The sequence below is a fragment of the Phoca vitulina genome, unplaced genomic scaffold, assembly GCF_004348235.1.
Source record: "Phoca vitulina isolate PV1807 unplaced genomic scaffold, GSC_HSeal_1.0 scaffold41, whole genome shotgun sequence".
NCBI classification, from domain to species: Eukaryota; Metazoa; Chordata; class Mammalia; order Carnivora; family Phocidae; genus Phoca; species Phoca vitulina.
The window spans coordinates 14821048-14840186 of record NW_022589744.1 but is presented as its reverse complement, the minus strand read 5'-3'; the positions used below and the strand labels follow the sequence as shown (position 1 = coordinate 14840186).

General features: G+C 62.8%; 1 protein-coding gene across 7 annotated transcripts; it reads right to left on the bottom strand.

Moving 5' to 3' along the window:
* Positions 1-3331: 3331 nt before the first annotated feature.
* On the bottom strand, positions 3332-18299 carry GAA (glucosidase alpha, acid). Of its 7 annotated transcripts, none has more exons than XM_032429724.1 (22): positions 18222-18299; positions 17911-18062; positions 17554-17683; positions 16065-16654; positions 14965-15110; positions 12953-13118; positions 12780-12876; positions 12175-12294; positions 11953-12071; positions 11738-11869; positions 10698-10808; positions 10018-10131; positions 9854-9938; positions 9362-9479; positions 8951-9084; positions 7368-7519; positions 7036-7184; positions 5901-6042; positions 5388-5537; positions 4842-5006; positions 4446-4598; positions 3332-4025 (listed from the first exon to the last, which is right to left on the bottom strand). In XM_032429724.1, the coding sequence occupies exons 4-22, from the start codon at positions 16608-16610 to the stop codon at positions 3966-3968; spliced, it is 2859 nt and encodes a 952-aa protein (XP_032285615.1). In that variant the 5' UTR covers positions 16611-16654; positions 17554-17683; positions 17911-18062; positions 18222-18299; the 3' UTR covers positions 3332-3965. The 7 variants fall into 7 exon arrangements, with proteins under 7 accessions (XP_032285615.1, XP_032285616.1, XP_032285617.1 ...); XM_032429725.1 differs by having other exon boundaries at positions 16065-16651; XM_032429726.1 differs by lacking the exon at positions 17911-18062 and having other exon boundaries at positions 18222-18249.
* Positions 18300-19139: the final 840 nt, after the last annotated feature.

The following is a 19139-nucleotide window of genomic DNA, read 5'->3' as shown; positions in this document are numbered from 1 at the left end:
AGCCCAGACAGGTGTAGCCGAGTCTCTTGGCAGCTGAGCATTGAGAGAAGCAAGGGGGCTGGTGTGCCCTGCTAGACACATGTTCAAAGCTATTCAACATTCAGCGTTGAGTATTCAAATACTCAGTAGCTATTTTTAGCGGTTAATAGCTAGACAGTGGAAATAACCCAAATATCCATCCGCTGGGAAGTGTGTACGTGCCCGCGATGGATATTATCTGGCGATTCAGAGGATCGTGTGTGACACCTGCCACAGCCTGGGGGAGCTTGGAACGCCTGCTCAGGTGGGGGGGGGCCGCCGGACACAGAAGGCCACGTGATTCCGCTTCTGTGAAATGGCCCAGACTGCTGACTTAGCTAGCAAGCAGGTGGTGGTTTTCCAGAGGCTGGGGGGCGACCAGGGAGTGCGCGCTCCGGGGCAGGGTTTCTTTGGCGGGGTCGAAAACGTTCAGGAGTGGGAGAGTGGTAAAGGTTGTGCAGCTCTGTGAATATAGTGAATGTCCCTGAATGGTACGTCTGGAAGGTGGTGAGTTGCATGTGAGTGGTGTATCTCAATTAAAGAGCAGGTGGGGAATCTGACACGTCCTCCTCTAAAATTATACTTAAACGGGGCAGCGAGCAAGGGGAAGGTCAGTTGTCTGAAGTCCCAAGTTAAAGGATTGTTAATTGGGTTGTAAAACAAGACACAGCTACGTACCGCCTACGAGAAATCATCAAGGTGCAAATAAGCGAACAGTGAAATGGGGGGACACCTGCCACCATAGCACACTGACCAGACGGAGCCTGGAGCGGGCGTGTCCACTTGGGACAAAGGTTTTGCTGCCATGGATGTTACCAGGGGCGTAAGTGGAAAGGTAACTCATCAGAAACAACGTGACAGTCCTCAGTATCCACGATCTCATAGCAGAGCTTCAAACAACAGCAAAAACCGGTAAAACTGCGAGGAGAACTAGATGAACACACAACCAGTAGTCGCCTTCAGTAACTGTGCTAGGATGAAGGCACCGTGTCCTCATCAGGCCTGTTCAGCAGACCGGGGCTCTGGCTGGTCAGTAAGGCAACCAAAGGGGATAAAAGGCATCTGGTTGGAAAGGGAAAAGTCCTTATGCACAGATGACACGATCCTTCATGTAGAAAATCCTGAAATCTGCAACAAAGGACCAAGTAACTGAGTTTAGGAAACGTAGCCGTATACAAGGTTCAATATTCAAAACCCACTTGCCCTCCTGCATGTCAGCAGTGAACACTTGAGAATGAAATCCTGGGGATCCATCAGACAGGAGATACGTAAGCTCTGTGCACTGAAAACCACAACACATCAGTGTGGGAAATGTCCGTGAACGAGAGAGGTGCCGTCCTATAGAGGAGTCTGCATTGTTCAGGTATCGGTCCTCCCCATGTTCTGCAGAGTCAGCTCAGCCCCCGTCAGAATACCGAGACTCGGGCAAAAATTGACAAGCTGATTCTAAAATATATACAGAAATACAAAGGACCTAGCGTAGGCAAAACAACTTTGCGAAAGCGAACAGAGCTGGAGGACTTCTACCACCTGATAGCAAAGAGTATGACAGAGTTATGGCAGGACCATGCAGCGTCGGCACCGAGGGGGACGCCACGGGGCCCTTGAACACAATACAAAGTCTAGAAAGAGACCACAGATTTATGGTGAGAGGGTTTTTGACAAACGTACTGAGGCAGTGCGGTGGGGAAAGGACGATGCTTTTAATGAAGGGGCCAGAACAGTCGGATAGCCCTATACAGGAAAAAAATCCTTGTTACTTCACCATGTACAAAAAGTAGCTTGAGATATAAGGCCTAAAATTACAAAACTTCTGGAAGAGAGCAGGAGGAAAGTCTGAGGGACCTTGAATGTGGCAAAGATTTCTTTACTAGGACGTAAGAAGTAATTGTAAGTCGGACTCTTCAAAATTAAAACCTTTTACTCTTCAGCAGGCATCGTTGTGAAAGTAGGAAGGCAAACCACAGCCTGGGAGAAAGAATTCCGAAGCACAAACCTGACGGCGGACGTTCAGCCAGAGCACGTGGGGGCTGCTACTGGGTAGGGGAGTGGTGCCCCGGAGATGCCCAGGTCCTACTCCGTGGAGCCCAGATCTGCGTCACATTGGATGGCAAGAGGGACTTCGCAGACGGGTGCGATTAAGACGTAGAGACGAGACGGTGCCGGATTATCCAGGTGGACCCAAACTAATCACACGAGCTCTTGAAACTCCATCATCTTCTCGGCTTTGGTTGGGCAGGTGGTCTGGACCCGGCAGCGCCAGAGCCAAGATGAGGAGCAGCCTCTAGACGCCGCGAGGGACGTGTGGCTCACGGCGGGCAGGAGCCAGACCCCAGACCTGCACACCCGTGCACGGAACCAGATTCTGCCCCAGGGCCTGCGGGAAGGAAGCAGCCGTGCTGCCCCTCGACCAGCCCGCGAGAGCCGGGCCACCCTCCCGGCCACCGGCACTGCGACGAGGTGAATCTGCTGTTTCCAGCCACTGACCGTGTAGTCCTTTGTTAGTGACGGAAAACCTACGGTATCTCTAATCTGTGTGTCATGTAGTGTACATCCGAAGCAGGCCAGTGGTCCACGTTAGAAAAGGGCCGGAGATTTGAACAGACACTGCCCCAGAGAAGATTTACGGGTGACGGACGGATCTAAGTCCGTGGAAAGATGCTGGGCGTTGTTCGTCTGTAGGGACAGGCGCAGGGACCCGGAGCGCCGCTCTCGCCAGGACGGCCGAAGGTGAGCTGGCCGGGGTCGGCGAGCGCCTGGGGCAGCGGCCGCCCTCACTGCTGCGGGGAACGCAGACCGGCGCAAGCACGTCGGAGAGCAGTTTGGCAGCTTCTAGAACAGGAATCACACCACCCCCACACGACCTGACCATGTCACCCTGGCGTGTGCTCAAGAGAAATGAAGACCTGTTTGTCTTCATCAGCTCAATGCAGCTTTATCCACACTGGCCGAAAATCGAAACCAGCCCCGAGGCCCACTGAACAAACTGCGGCGTATCCACACGGAGGGAAGTCTTTGGTAGCGAAGCAGGGACGTACAGCGTGGGCGAGTCTCAGAGGAATCAGGCTGAGTGACACGGACATGCCGGATGCTTCCATTTCCATAAACTTCTGGAAAACACACTGCAGACCAGTGGTTGCCTGGGATGGGGCTTGGGGGCCCATCTCCCACCCACCCTGTGCCTGGACTCCAGGCCCAGTGGGATGTTCTCCAGTCACCTGAGAGGTGCCTGAAGGTGGCACGGGGCTGTGCCGCCTTCAGGGCGTGCAGTGACATGTCACCCCCCGGAGGGGCCCGTTGCATCCCCCCCCCCCCCCCGGAGCATCCAGGGGCCCGTTGAGGATGGAGGGGCTGCCTCCATGTCGTGGCCCTTAGACACATCCTTCCCGCCCTGAATCCCAGAAGGACCAGCAGAAGCTTGATTGCAGTGCCCCTTTTATTAAAAATAATTGCACTTAAGATCAAGGGTTTCCCTGGGTCCCGTGACTCCTCCGGAGTTCCCTGGGCCCGCTCTCGTGGGACGGGAGGGCAGCCCCACCTGCTGCCGGGGGCGTTGCCCAGAAAGCAGCCTGCGGTGGCCAGAGCAGCAGCAGGGCCCCCGTGGCGCGACCTCGGGGTGCAGGCACGGCAGCCTCATCCTGGGCACACCTCCGCTGTCTCGGACAGGCAGCTGGTGGCGGACGACCTCACACACACACCAGTGACAAGCTTCAGAGGTAAACCTTCCAGAACAGCCTTGCGTGTGCAAGCCCGTGGGATCCCCTGGTCCCAGGAGGTAGACGCGTATGCAGGTCTGGGCATTCGAGGGAGGTCAGCGCCATGAGACATGGGGCACGGGCTTGTGCCCGAGGCCCACCCGTCACGTCCTGACCAAGGGTTCACAGGTGCTGGGGCCACGGCGAGGTCTGTCTCCTCCTGTAAAGGATCAACGCACCACTGGCCCCGGGTTACGACCAACTGATGAGAAACTGCTCTCCCATCATCAGTGAGACAGGGACGTCCAGGGTCTGGGAAAAAAATAAAAAATAAAAATCAACCACCACACAGTTGCCATCAGAGGGGAGGCCCCGAGCGCCCGGCAGACAGGAGCCTGGGCTTCGGTGCGTGGTGCGCTCGGGGCCGGCCCCAGCCCCGGAGGCTTCTCGCTCTCTGCCTCCCCGGCTAAGTCCGGAGGATGAGCGTCCTCTGCATTGGCAGCCTCGGCTTTGGAAGCAGGCTGCCATTTAAACACGGCCCACGAGTCACCGTCCGTGTAGACACAGGCGGAGGAAAGATCCAGGGTGCACGGGGCCTGTCCTTCCCCTCCCTCCCTCACCCTTGTAAGACCCGGCTCAGCTGGTACCAGGTCCCCAGGGTCCTTGGCACCTCCCGCCCCTTCGGCCATCCTGGGGGACAAGCCCTCTGGCCCCATCTGTGGGCCCTCTTGCCTTGGTGTCAGGGCTGTAGGTGAAGTTGGAGACAGGGACGCCATTGGAGAGGACCTGGCTGGGGGCCACGGCCACCCCCAGGATGGTCACCTTCCTCAGCTGCAGGCTGGTGCCCTCGCTAGTCACATGCACCAGCTCGTTCACGATGGTGTTCTGGCGGAACGGAGAGACAGAAGCGAGGTGTCAGAGGACGGCCCGGGAAGCCCTGCCGGTCGGGGCCGGGGGATCTGGGCAGCAGTCGGCACTGTGCCCCTGGGCAAACCCTCAGGACGCCGGCAGGTGCATGAGGACTGGGTCAGGGCAGCTGGCCCACAGGCCCTGCTCCCTTCACAAGGCTGACCTGGGGACAGGAGGCCCCCACGGCGCCCACCAGCTTGGGCAGGTCCTGGGACTCACATTCCTGGCCAGGAAGATGACCTTCGTGTAGTCCCCGTGCTCCAGCACCCCCAGGCTCTCCCCGTCATCCCAGAATAGCTCCCCTTGGGCCTCCCCGTTTGCAGTCAGGGCTGCGAGCAGGGCCATGGGCTGCTTCCGGGACTCCGTGGTTGTGAGGCCAGGGCCCTGGAAAAGCGGGTGGCACGTGTCACCGTCTCAGGCCTGGCAGAGGCATCCACAATCAGGACAGGAAAGACACTGGGCTGGGACAGCTCCGTGCTGCAAGAAAGCAGGATCCACAGGACAGCCTACAGCCGAGGGCTCACTCTGGCCAATGCAGACACCCTGGAGGGTGCGAGAGGCCCACGGAGGTTTGCAGACTGCTTCCCAAGAAGAGCGCACGAAGCGGGCCTCCCCTCTGCCTGGCACAGCAAGTCAGTTCATCTTCAACCCTCAGACACTGTGCTCTGCCTGAGGTTTGGGGATGGACCCTCTCCTGAAGGGGCAGCATGGGGTCCTGGCAGCCCCAAAGCTGGACAGATCGACTCAGGTGCCCCGCCCGGGTACCTGCAGGGGGATGATGTGCCCAGCCCGGAGGTGGAGGTTGATGGTGTCCAGTGGGGCCGGCAGGGTCACCCACTGCCCCTTGCTGTGGATGGCAGGCGTGAGGGGAGGCCGAGGTGGAGGTGGGAGGCTGCCGAAGGCCTCTCCTGGCACCTGCAGGGACACGGCATGTCACCAAGAGTCGGGGCAGTGCCAAAGCCCCTGCGCTGTCACTGGGAGCCTCCAGCTCCAAGCAGGGCCCTGGGGGTGGGGGGGAGGCAGAGACCCTGACCCAGGGCTTGGGGCAGGGGCAGAACTCTGGAGTGGGAGAACTGTAGTCCAGGGGAGTTACCCACTCGGGCCTCAGTCTCCTCATCTGGAAAACGGGTCACTGCACAGCCTGGGTGGGAAGATGCATGGGGAGCCCTGGGCGAGGGCCCTCATGCACCCGGGTCTCCAGAAACGTGCTCCCTTCTGCCATGTGGCCCACCCCTGCAGGGCCTGGAGGAGGGACACCTTTGGTCCCCGGGGACTCACCGTCTGCAGGTTGTACCACGTGCCAGGGGGGAAGTAGCCAGTCACTTGGACCTTCCCAGCCTCAAGCACGGGGGTGATGAGCAGAGCCGCCCCCCACAGGAGCTGGTGGTCCACGGTCCAGGTGCGGGGGTCCTCGGGGAACCTTCAAACAGGAGGGGCGGGCGCCTGGGCCTGGTGACCTCTGAGGTCAGTGTGTTCAGGGGGCCCTCAGGGAAGCGCAAGGAGCCAGAGGACGCTGGGTGGGCCACGGCGAGGCGGGTTCCAGCCAGAGCTCGGCGTGGGCAGTGGGCAGGCCCTCTCCCCGGCCACACACTCCGGGCAGGGCGCCGTCCATGGCTCCCGTGTGGCAAACTTCCTGACCGCTGGTCTGCTGCTGGCTAGTCCGGGTCCTACCACCAGTCTGCGTCTTCCGTGTGAGTCTGGGACACTGACCACCCTAGTTCGGTTGCCTTTATAATTCTGCACTGAGGGAAGTCCTAATATTCTGTTTCTGTTCAGAGGAGTATAACATTTTTTCCTGAATTCAACCCCCTCCCCCTTGCCTTTTGCTTCTGAGGCTTAGAAAGCTCTCTCCTGCCAGAGCACTGAGGGCCATTCGCTTCTGTGTCCCGTGGAACTTTCTAGAGCTTAGGTTTTGACGTCTAAGTATGTAATCCACCTGGAACTTAGGTTTGCACAGCGCGAGGGGAAAAATGGATTTTTGCAGAGAGCTAACAGATTTGCACTATGTGGGACTCCTCTGATCCACTGACTGGACATGACATTTTATTGCAGGGCACCTGTTTACGTATCTGAGTCCTACCTGGGGCACATCAGTTGGGTTTCTTCTGAGGTCCTTTCTCCACCCATAAGCCAGCCCTGTGATGGTTTTATAACTCGCTTTACCACCTGGCTGGCCTGCTCTGTACTTGGTGTCCTTCACCCTGGGTTTTCAGGTACCTGGACTGTCCCCAGCCCTGAGCTGCGATCTCACGGGTGGGAAGTGGGGGTGCAAAGGGCCTCCCTCAGCTGCACTGGCCCCTCATCCTGGGGACGACTCCCCCACCCCACCCCCCGCAGCAGGACGGGGCCGCCCTGGTGCCGCCAGGCTGGTGGCCAGCCCGTGGGCCCTTGCTCCCCGAGCCCGGGCACTCACTCCAGGAAGAGGGGCCGCGCCACGGTCTCGCCCAGGACGTGGGCCCGGTGGAAGAGCAAGTACAGGTAGGGCAGCAAGGCGTAGCGCAGGGCGAGGGCCTTCCGCATGGCTTCTTGCGCCGTCTCGCTGAACCTGTACGGCTCCTGAGGCTGCAGCGGGGGAGAGGGGGAGGGGGCAGCGGGGCGAAGGTGGGGGCACCTGGCCCTCGGGCCACGAGGTCCCCGCCTCTGCCCCGGGAGACCCGGCCTGCTGGCACGGACGCCAGGTCACGCTGCTGCGCCCGCGGAGGGACCCCCAGGGCAGGCCCCCCACGGGCCCCCCCCAGCCCCTACCAGGCTGTTGAGGTCGTTGTGATTCCGCATGAACGGGTAGAAGGCCCCCAGCTGGGTCCAGCGCACACACAGCTCCTCCGAGGTGTTGCCCAGGAAGCCACAGATGTCGGCCCCGACCAGCGGCACCCCCAGCAGGTTGAACAGCAGGATTTCTGGGAGGGCAGAGTCAGACTGGGGCTCAGCTACCCCCCACCCGACAGTCAGCACCGCGCTGGCCCTGGCGTCTTCCACCCATGGTCAGCAGAAGGACCTGCCTCGCAGACCGCCTTCCGACACCCGGGGTGGGCAGAGCAGAACAGCCCGTTAGGGTTGACGTGTGTCCCCCCAAAAGGGATGTTCGAGTCCTAACCGCCTGTGCTTATGAAGTGACCTCATTTGGAAAGAGGGTCTTTGCAGATGCAATTCAGCTGAGGTCACTGGAGGGGATCCTGACCCAGTATGCCTGGTGGCTGCGTAAGAGGAAGCCCAGACCGTGACGACACACGTGGGGGAGAAGGCCGAGCCAAGACGGAGGCGGGGACCGGAGGGACAGCCCCACACTAAGGACACCGAGGGCTGCTGGCCACTCCCAGAAGCTGGGAGACTCGAGGAAAGGCGCCCCCCTCTGACACCGCGAGTCCGACTGCGAGCCTCCAGGGCTGGGAGAGACGACACTTCTGTTGCCGTGAGCACCCAGGGTGAGCCGGTGCATGCGGCAGGGAGGTCAGCGAGCCCCGGAGCCGCTGAAGGTCCTCGGCCGGCGCCCACCCCACTGCTGCTCAGCAGGACCAGGCTGTGCTGGGCCCTCCCATTCCTCAGGGTCCTCAGGGACCAGCAGCCGACGGGCAGGACCCGACCCAGCCTAGGGCCGTGGGGGACCCTTGCCTGGCTTGCAACAGGTCCCGGGACCTGCATGACCCCTGCCACGGGATGATCAGTGCACACCAGAGCTTCAGCCCGAGACTCCGAGGCGGGCGCGGAGCTGGGAACCTAGCTCTCGAGGGGGCTTCAGAGGCTGGCCTGCAGGGGCCTGGGCCCTAGTGGGCCGCACCCCCCCCCCCCAACAGTGAAATCAGAGCCGGTGGCACCTGTGGGCAGAGCTGGACAGCGGCTTCTGGAAGGAGGAATGGTTCCTCCCAGAGCTCACCCAGGGCTTCCGCATGGCCCGAGGGTCTGCAGATGCATCCCACACAGCAGCAGGCCTGGGGCTACCAGAGAGCTTCCAGGCTGGGGGTCACCCAGGGAGGTCACCCCAGCCCCTTCCCCAGAGCTCCTGAGAACTGAAGTCACACTCCTCTCTGCGGGGGGGTGCGCGGCACCTGCGGGCTGGGGGCAGGACGCAGCCACCAGGAGGGACATCATGAGAGGACACAACGTGACGGCTGTGCAGACAGCGGCCGGGCCGAATCGGAGATGGGGGTGCCTGGGAACTCCAGCACTGCCCGCCGAGTGGCAGAGCGCCCCACGTGAGCTGACCCACACCGGAGAGCCCAGCCGCCCGGGGCCCCCTGGGAGCCCGCAGGAGCGTCTCTGAGCCGCGCCGAGGCCGGCACTCGGTCTGGGCCCCGCGCCCCTCCGAGCGGCCGCTCCGGACGGGCTCTCACCTGGCAAGGAGTACGAGAGCTGCTCCCAGCTGCTCCACACATCCCCCGTCCAGTGGCCGGCGTACCGGCCGTGGCCGGCGAAGGTCGAGCGGGAGATCACAAAGGGGCGCGTCCCCCGAGCCCTCACGAGGGCCCTGCGCAGAGCGGGGAGACAGGGCAGTGCAGAGCGGGGCTGCCCGGGAGCCCCTGAGGGGCCCCGCGCCGAACTGGGGGTGCAGCAGGGAGGCAGAGCGGGGAGTGAGCAGCCCAGAGGGCCAAGGCCAGGGGGAGCGAGGGGGGCTCCGCCCGAGCCGCCAGGCCGCCCTGCGAGGCGAGCCTGTCCCGGGAGGCCCCTCCAGGCCCCCACCGGGCCTGCGTGCAGTGGCCACGGGCCCCCCTGAGGCGCGGGGCCGCCGGGAGCTCGGCCCTCACCTGTGCGAGGCGAGGGCTTCCGTCAGGCCGTAGAGGTTGTGCAGGTCATAGTGCGTGGAGAGGAACTGGCGGCTGGACGCACAGAGGGTGGCGGCCCGCAGGGTCCCGCCAACCACCCCTGGGAGAGGGGGGCTGTCTCCGTCTGTGGAGCCTCCGCCCGGCCGGCTGGTGCCCCCCACATCCCAGGAGCCCCCTCGGAACTTGGGGCGTCCCCTTTTCCAAGGACAGGGATACGGTGGAGGCTGAGGCCGGCCTCTGCAGACCGCAGACTTGATGTCCACCTGCTCCTGACCCGTTCCAAGTCCCTCCCCGTTCCTGTCCCTAAGCCCAAGACACCTTCCCTCTGAAGGGCCCCGCCCGGCCACGTGGCCCAGCTGACGTCTCGCCAACCCGACCTTCCTCCTGGGGTTGCCCTCCCCTTTCCAGGGTGGCCATGCCCATTGGCTCCTCAGAAAGGAGAGCTGGCCCGTGGGGGCAGGTGGGAGAACTCACCTGGTACGTAGGGCGGATTCTCCAGGTCACTGTCGGGGCAGCCGTCCACAGAGCCCTTTACGAAGTTGGAGGGCTCGTTCATGTCCTGCAAAAAGAGGCCCTGGTGGTGGGCGCCCTGCCGTGGGCAGACGCTGGGGCCGGTCCCCAGCCCCCGGGACACTCACGATCCACATGCCGTCGAAGGGCACCTGGGCATGGAACTCAGACACCATGTCCTGCCACCAGTCCAGGGCCTCGGGGCTGGTGAAGTCGGGGAAGGCAGTGAGTCCGGGCCACACCTGCAACAAAGGCCAGAGGGGGGACCAGGCCCCCAGAGCTACAGCCCTGCCCGTCTGCCAGGGTGGAAAGTCCGTGGAGGTGAGGGTCGGCGGCGGTAGGGGCCGTGGGGGGACGCGACTGAGATCTCACGTTCAGACAGAGGCCCCAGAACCGAGTCGCGGGCATCTGCTCCCCTGGCAGCCTCCCCGGCCTCCCTCAGCTGGGACCCCCTTCCCCTTGGTTGCGGGCACGCCCTGGAATGGGAAGTTGGGGACTCTGCCAGGTGCCCCCGTGGGAAGGCCTGGGAAGCCCCCAGGGGCCTGAGGACACAGAGACCCTTGCTAAGGGCCTGCAGAGCTCGTGCCTGGGCTGGGCCCAGCTGCCCACAAAGTCAGGGCCCCCGATGGAAGGATTCGAGGTGGTATCAGGAGCCCCCGTCACTTCTAGCTGTGACCACCCCCCACCCCCCGCCCTACACAACAGGATGATTTTTTTTAATCCCATCCGCTTCCTGAACAGCGAGCGCCCGTTGCCACTGGCTGGGGACTCGTGCTTTCTCAGCCCGCGCCCCCCGCCCCCACCCTACCTTCCCGATCAGGGGCTGCCCAGTCTCATTGGTGATGAAAACCCTCCTCCGCAGACCCTCGTCGTAGGGTCGGTAGCTGCCGGGGGGGCTGGAGCTGCTGATGGCCGGGTCCTGAGCGGGGTGTGGGGGGACCAGTCAGGAGGAGAAGGAAACGCCCCAGAGCCAGGCACCAAGTACTGGGGAAGTGAGAAAATGCTCTCGATACATCGTTAGGGAGAACCCAGCCAGGAGGGAGCGTGCATGTGCACACGCACACGTCTGCTGAGAGACCGGCCCGCGGCGCACCTGGACGCACATCTTGGCTCTGCTTTACGGGTTCTAGAGCTTCACAAATGTTCTACAGTGAACACTGATTTCTTTCAGAATAAAAGAAGGTCTGCATCTGCCCTCCCTGCCCCGAGGGGCCACGGATGCCGGCTGCGCTCCGAGGGGCCGAGCTGAGGGAAATGGCCTGCGTCAGCACGATTCCGACCCCCGGGCAGACCGGATTCCTCCGCTGTGGGGTGTCCGCCGTGCAGCCCCTCAGCCTCAGCGCCCCTTCCCCATCTCCTCCGGCCAGCTGGCTAGGCACTCGGCCCGGCCGCACCAGCACTCGGGCTGCAGGGATTGGCCCCGGGGGACTGTGGCGGCTCGGAGCCGGCCCTGAGCCTGGCCCTCCTTCCCGTGAGGCAGGACTGAGCGGGGGGGAGGCAGGGCCACGAGACACTCGGAGCCTCCGTGGCTCCAGCTGCCCGGGCATGCAGCGCCACCCCGGCCCTCCCAGTACTGGGGGACGGGAGCGAGCGCAGACCCCTTGCTTGAAGCCGTTCATGTAACCTACAGCCGAAGGGATCCCGAGCGACAGATGTTTCCAGGGACCCTCAGGCTGCACATCACTGGACAGCAGGGACCCAGTCTGTACGTCTGATGTTCCCTCAACAGCCGAGACCCTCAGGAAACGTCCCCAGTGACCTCGGCAAACACGAGGCAGCTGAGGCACTGGGTCTCTCCCCCGCCCAGAGAGGCAGCCCCACGCGGCGTGGGACAGGAGGGCCACTCACCACGATCATCACGTACCGCCGGCCGTCCTGGTGGAGCTCCTGCACCATGGCCGGGAAGTCCCTGAAACCGTCCTCGTTGAAGGTGAAGTCCCTCTTGGCGTCCATGTAGTCCAGGTCATTCCACTGCGTGTCCTGCAGCCAGCACGGGGACCGCTGCAGCCGGCCTGGGGGCCTGCGTCCCGGCCCAGCCCCCAGCACGCCCTCCCAGCACTCACCAGCGGGAAGCGGGCCCTGGTCATGTTCTCTACCACCTGGCGGGTGATGGTGGTGGAGGAGTAGCCCCAGCGGCAGAGGTGGAAGCCCAGGCCCCAGTACGGCGGCATGAACGGGTAGCCTGCAGCCGGGGAGGGGAGCTCCGTGAGCAGGCCGGCAGCCGGAGGGGAGGAGGGACGGAAGGGGCAGGGGAGGGGCGGCGCGGGGCCGGGGAACAGGCCTACCCACGACTTCCAGGTACTGCTGCACCACGCTCTTGGGCTCAGGGCCCAGGAAGATGTACACATCCAGGATCCCACCCGTCGACCTCCAGCTGAGGGCCGGGCTCGGCTGCAGGACCACATCTGGGGGAAGTAGCCCTGGGGCTCAGGAACAAATACCCGTGCCCCATTCCCCCCACCCCTGCCCCCGTGGCACCTTGAAGAAGGGCCACATCCCACCCAGGGAAGCTGGGAGCAGCCTGCTTAGGGCCTGGGGACAGTTCCCCTGAGCCGGACTGCTTGAAGAGCCTGGAGCAGAACAGGCCCCAGGACTCCCCTTGCTGGCCTCTGCTCAGAGCGCACTGCGGGGTACCCAAGGACAGAGCTGGCAGAGGCCACAGCCCACTGGACTCATTTCTGGGGAGCGCAAACAAGGCCCGACGCCCTGCCCACGGCCCCAGTCCTCTACCACTAGCCTGTCCCAACAGGCGCAGACAGCCCCGCGCTCCCCCCATGGAGGGGGTGCGGCCACCCCCAGGGAAGCCGCTGGCCTGGGGGCTCAGAGGGAGCACCGGCTGCGGGACACGGGGACCAGGGTGAGTGCTAGGGGTGGTTGCCCACCTGCTTACCCATGGCATTGCTGTTCAGCAGGAAGACCCCGTGCGCTGACCCGCCGTCCTCCAGCACCAGGTAGAAAGGGTGCGACCCATACAGGTTCACGTTGGGCTGGGCACGTGGACACAGCACGTTAGCACCCTCACCCACATGGTGTGTCCAATCCCCTCCTCACTGCCCCCTTTACCGAGGGGGCAATGTCCCGGTTCCAGAGGGTGATCTTGGTCCAGTTGGTGCTGAGCATCAGGGAGCCGAGATGCTCGGCAAGGCCTGTGATGTGCTGGGATGGCAGGGAGGTGGACAGCTGCAGAAACTGGTCGGCGAAGAACAGGGGGGCCACTGTCGTGTTCAGCCTGCCGGAAAGAGCCCAGGCAGCCTTGCAACCTAGGCAGCCAGATGACCCCGAGATGGACCCTCCCAGAGAGACCCCTGGTGCCCCCTGAGGAGGGCTGGAGTGGCCTGGCCACCTCTATGACACACTGACCCCAGGACAGAAGCAGCCACCGGAGGTCCAGTGACCCTCGGGACCTGACCCAGGTGTGGAGAGCTCCCACAGCACTACCTGGCTATGCCCATGTTGCCCCAGGTGGGCATCCAGCAGGGGACTGCCCCATAAGCCCTGGTCGCAAGCAGGTGCCGGGCAAGGGCTGCCCGAACCCTTCCAGTCCTAGGAGTTGTGGCCCCGAGCTCCTTCTGCAAGGGTCAAACTGCTCCCAGACCCCAGCCATGACCTTCCCCAGAGCCATGGAACTGTCCACCCAGGGGTGGCCAGGACCCCGAGGTTGCACAGGGTCAGGGCGAGGCAAGAACCACAGATGGGGCACGAAAGACCTATTAATGCTGATTTCATGGAATGATGTCCCATTGCACCCTGCCTGCCCCTGGGCAAGACTTATCTGTGTGTTTTCAAGACCAAAGTCTGGTTAAATGCTTCAGAAAACTTCTCTCCGGTCTCTGCTCAAAGGTCAGCTTCCTAGGGAGGCCTTCTGTAGCCCCCACTGCAGAGCCAGCCCTGCCCTCCGCATCTGCACAGCTCCCTTCTAGAACTTTGTTAGCACTGTTACTCCTGACGTCGTACTTGGCCTCACTCACTGCCTCTCCCCACCGTGTCAGCCCTGGGGGCAGCTCCATACTGCTCAGCCAAGAACGGGCAGAAAAGAAACGCATTTCAGGAGGTGAGTTCTCCTAAGACTAAGGCAAGTCCAAGCTCATTCCCGAATATGTAACTGAGTCCAGTGACAAAGAGGAGCCTTGTCAGCCCAGGGCACATATTTACGTGGGACTGTGTGGACAAAGCACACGGGGTGCGTCCTGTGAAAATGTGCTTGCATAATCCGCCGTCAGGATAGATGGGGGGGTGTCGGCAGAACCGCTGCCCTGGCCCACGGCTCTGGGAGGGGACACGTCCGACACTGGGAGTCACAGCCACCACTTTGGATTCCAGGATGCTTTGCTGCATCCAATTCCCAGGGTGTGATGGGGGCGGTGGAGGTGATGCCTTCCCTGGAGACGAGGGCACGACCAACCGATGCCCTCACCCTCGCTACCCATCCACGAGCATCTGCTGTGGGTCAGAACCTCCTTCGGGGCTGGAGGCCCAGGAGCGAGCTTCCAGAATGGGAAAGGCTCCTTGGCGGGCAGACAACAGCAACGATTCGGACAAACCTAAGATCTCAGGGGGACACAAGCCCCGGGGGGACGCAAAACAGACAGTGGCCAACAGCATGGATGCCGGGCCCTGGCTCAGAAGCTGCCAGCAAGCCGCCTCAGTCTCCCCGTCCGGACAGTGGGGACGGTGACAGGACCACTTCTGAGCCGTCGGGGTGCCGGATGCGCCTAAGTGACACGCGGTATTTGACGATCAATAACACACGTGAACGTAAAGCGGCGAGGGGACCTTGCCTGCGGCGGGCGTGCCGTTTCTCACGGACCGAGGTTTCTCAGCCTCGGCACTTGTGACATTGGGGTGGGGGTGCTCTGCGCGGGGGAGCCATTGCCAAAGGTCCCCTGGAGGACGGCTCCCCCAGCAGGCCCTACCTGGGGGGCGTCAGGAGGGCATCTGCAGGGGGGTTGCTGAGGGACCTGAATGAGGTGAGGGAGGGCTCCAGGCGGAGGCAGCGGGGAAGAGCCCCAAGGGAGGGTGGGGGATGGTGCCCTGATGCCCCCACCTGGGGTGGGGGCACAGAGACCAGCACTCACAGCACCCGGCCGTCCAGCTTCCGGCGCACGACCACCCCGAAAGGCTCCTCCTGGAACTCCACACTGTAGAGCGTGGACGAGGCCCGGCTGTGGACACGCGGGGTCTCCAGGGGCACCTCGTAGCGCCTGTTGGCGGGATCCTTGATCTAGGAGTCAGATGGAGGTGCCATGAGGCCCTCTGGGGGCCAGCACGCCTCCCCCTCCTTCCTCGCCCCCCAGAGTCCCAGTGTGGCCGTACGCAACATGCGAGCGCGGGCGGTTTGGTCAACTGAGCCTCCGTTTCCTCACGTCCAGACCCCCGTGTGGGTCGCCAGGGAAGACACACAACACCCAGTCAATCTGAATTCCAGATAAACAACTCTTCCTAGTATGTCTCAAATATCGCACGAGACGTACACTAAAAAAATAAATCCATTCCTTGGTTTTCTGGAATTCAAAGTTACTGAGTGCATCCTGCATCTTTATTTGCTAAGTCTGGCAACACTGCTCCACCCAGCATGCCTGTCACAGGGTGGCTGAGAGATTAGAGCACCCAGCTCAGCTCTGTCTGCTACGCAGTAATCACTCAGTAAATGCTGGCTGTTAGAAAGAACTTTGTTAAAATTATTATGGATTGTGTGCTTCAGGCTCTCTCGGCTTGGCCTCCTCACGTTCAATCCTTGGGTTTCTGCTGGGCAACTGTTACGTGCCAGACTACGTTTCAGGGGCTGGGAATCAGCAGGGAGTAAATCAGACAAGAGGTCCTCCCCTCAGGCGGATGGACAATCATCAGATTCCACTGTCCATTGCCCGGAACATTCCCCCCGTCCTCCCTGTCCACCTCTCCCCTTGCTGACTCTGTCCTGTAGGACTTCAGGTCCCTGGTGGGATGTCACTTGCTGGGGGAGACCTGACCTCCCTCCACTGTGCCCTGAGCCCTGCCCTCTAGAGCATGTTCTAGAACCTTCTAATCAGTGTCTTAGTGGCCACTGCTCCCTGAGTGTAGGCACTGTGTGCTCACTCCTGGACTCGCAGTGAAGGCACACAACACATTTGCACACCAAACCAACACCTCATCTGCTGCCCACCCACGTTTTCTCTGCCCGTCTGGCCCTGCCCACCGTGAAGTGAAGCCGGCCCTCCGTCTCCAACAGCACGTCCAGCCGTAAGGTCAGGATGTCCTTGGGGAAGAAGGTTGGGGTGTTGCGGGTCAGGGTGGCCGTGTAGCCTGTCTCTGTGGTGGTCAGGTTCTCCAGCTTGTAACTCGGGTAGCTGGGTGGGAAGAAGCACCAGGGCTGCCCCATCCGGGGGACCTGAGGCCACTGACTCGCAGGCCGGTAGCAGCAGCCCCGGGCCTCACACTGCTCCTGGGTGATGGCCTTGTCGGGGGCACAGTCGAAGCGGCTGTTGGGGGGCACATCACACTGTGTGGGTGCTGCTCGGGGACTGCCGTGGTGCCCTGGGGTGGGCTGGGGGCCTGGGTCACTGGCTCCCTGCTGGCGAGCACGATAAAGCTCCTCAGGTACTTGGGAGAAGCCACGCTGCTCTTGGGGGACCACCAAGAAATCATGGAGCAGGACGTGCCCCAGGAAGGCGGCGCTGGCCAGGCAGACAAAGGTGCAGACTCCCAGCAGGGGGCGGGAGCTGGGAGGCCACCTCACGTCCATGGTCGCTGGCACCAGCTGGCAGCCGGCTGGGTCCTGGAGGCCTGCTGAGAGAGGAGCAGGGCTCAGCAAGGAAGGCGGGACGGAGTGGCCGGGGGTGGTTCAGGAGGCTCTCACAGCTTCCACACGTGGACCTGTGGCTGGTCCGGCAGTGCCCAGGGTGCGGTGGGCCGAGAACGCGGGGCAGGTGAGGACGGAGAAGCTCCCGGCGCTGTTTAGAAAGACAGCAAGGGAAGGGAAAAGGGAAAGCCGAGAAAAGCCCCGAATAGGGAGTTTCGGAATACCCTGTACTGTGAGTGCTTACAAATGAGATGCATTTAAAATGTGCGTAAAATGATTTAAAGACATGCGAAGACCTACGTGGGAGGCTGACAAATGGAACAAACAAGTCACAACACGCAGAGCAGAGAGCCCTGCTTCTGCAGAGACTGTGGCCGAGTCATTCTGTTTTGGCAAATGAGCTGGAAGTGGAAGGGCCCTCGGGGAGACCCACCACTTTCTCCCCGCCCCTCTTCTGCTGCCCAGGGTGTGGCTACAGCCTGGTAAGAAGTCTTGGGCACGGCAGCCGAGGGCCACACTCCCGGGACAGCCCCCAGGCCCCGGCAGGTGGAAGGCCCTCCCTGCCCCTGCAGTTAGGTGTGGAGCAGCCCCTCTCTCTGGCTCCTCCGGAGCTAAGTCTGTTACTACCTGCATTTTGCTTCTCTGTATGTTCTAAATATTTTATAATGAACACTGTTGGCCCAGCTCCTCCGAGGAGCAAGACACCAAAAAGACCAAACGGGCAAGGACTTAACTAGGGGAGTCCTTTCTCTCCGAGAGAAAATGTGCCAGGACCTGGGGACAGAGACTATATGTCTTTTTATACCAGTGTCCCAGCTGCACCTGCCCCCATCCAGACACACGTGACACCCTGTGATCACGGGGAGGCAGGGACTAGGGAACTCACCCTTGGGAGCTCTTGGGCAGTGCCCGTGGCCCTCCCCACCCAGAGTGCAGGAGCGCAGGGGTGGCCAGGGGCACCGCAGGGCCAGCACCAGTCCCCTGCCGCTGTGTCCACTCTGCACAGGGAAGAGACCCTAGAAACGGGGAGGGCTGTCAACCAGAGGGCTTGACAATTTAGACAAAATGGGGAAAAACACCGAAGGTCAAGAGGTCAAGTGGCGCTGCCGGCCGGGAGGGCCTGTGACCGCGCTTTCAGGGAAGTGGCTCGGAGCCGCTGCTCCCCCCCCCGCAAGGGTGGTGGTGTAGACAAGCCGGGTTCAAAGTCCAGCTGTGCCCTGACCAGAGAGGCAGGGTCCCTTACCCTGTGCCTCAGTTTCCTCCCCAGAATGGGGCAAGGCAGCCTCCGTCGCCCAGCACCGAGGGCGTGGATGAGACCGTGGAGTCCCCGGGGTCCCCGTCGTTAACCGCTGCCCGCCGCCCGGGGACCCTGGCACGACGCGCCCAGCTTCTCCACTAGCAAACCACAGAGAATAAATCCCGTCGATCGATCGGTCCCTCCCCCTTAGGGAGTCACTGCTGCCCCGACCGCCGAGCCCCTAGTCGGAGCGGGCGCCGCAGTCCGTCCCCGCCCCGCCCTTCACTGGGACCCCCACAGCCCCCTGGTCCGCTCACCTCCGCGCACGCTCGCCCGGCCTGGGCCCCTCCCGCTCACCTCCGCGCACGCGCACCCAGCCCACCTCCCTCTCCGACCCCCACTCCCCGCCGCGTTAGTCTCCGCGCACGCGCGCCCGGTCCGCTCCCCCCCCACCCCCTCTCGCAGCTAGCCTCCGCGCACGCGCTCCGGCCCGCAGCGGCCACCCGGCGTCAGGCGGGGCAGGCACGCGCCAGAGGGGGCGGGGCGGACCGGGTGACAGCCCGCCCGCGCAGGCGCCCTGGGCGAGAGTGTGCGCCTCCGGCCGCGCGCGCCCCCTGCCGGCGGGGCTTTTCCGTCTGCGCCGGCCGCTGCGCCGGGAGCCTGGGAGGAGGACGAGCGGTGCGCACCTGCCGACACGCGCGGGCAGGGACTGGGCGCCGGCCTTGGGGCCTCCCCGACGGGGACCGCGGGCTCGCTCACTCCGTAGCCCGTCAACTGAAGCCGTTCGGGAAGGGAAAGCGTCTTCGTACCCCGAAAGCGGCGGCTGTGCGACCTGACCTGGCGCTTCGAGGGGCGTCTCCCGCCGCGAGCGTGCGGCGCGGGCGGGGCCTGTTTCTGACGCGCTGGCGGATAAAGACGCCTTTCTGCCGCATTCAGAAAAAAATTTTATTTTTCTGCTGAAAAGTTTGAAAGTGAAATGGTTTTGTAGGCCCTTTCCGAGGACGGCGCGGAGAAGCTGCCAGGTGGCAGGTGCTCAGGACGCGGGGCGGGGGCGGAGTCACCCCAGGGGATCACACGAGGGGTGAGAACTGCGCGGGGACAGCTGGGGAGGTGGTGCGTCCTCGGGGCGCCGGGCACCTCCCCGCTCTCCATCGGGCCCTCCTCCTGGACATCGCACATCGGACTCTGAAGCGGGACCGGGGCATAAGCAGGAGGCACCGCGGTCCCCTCTGGTC

What these genes read in the sequence shown, in the direction of transcription:
- GAA (XM_032429724.1), bottom strand. Translation starts at nt 16,610, where the DNA reads ATGGACGTGAGGTGGCCTCCCAGCTCCCGCCCCCTGCTGGGAGTCTGC. An exon ending in AAGCTGGACGGCCGGGTGCT is followed by an intron (nt 13,119 to 14,964) that starts GTGAGTGCTGGT and finishes TCTTTCCGGCAG; the next exon opens with GCTGAACACGACAGTGGCCC. An exon ending in GCTGAACAGCAATGCCATGG is followed by an intron (nt 12,295 to 12,779) that starts GTAAGCAGGTGG and finishes TACTTCCCCCAG; the next exon opens with ATGTGGTCCTGCAGCCGAGC.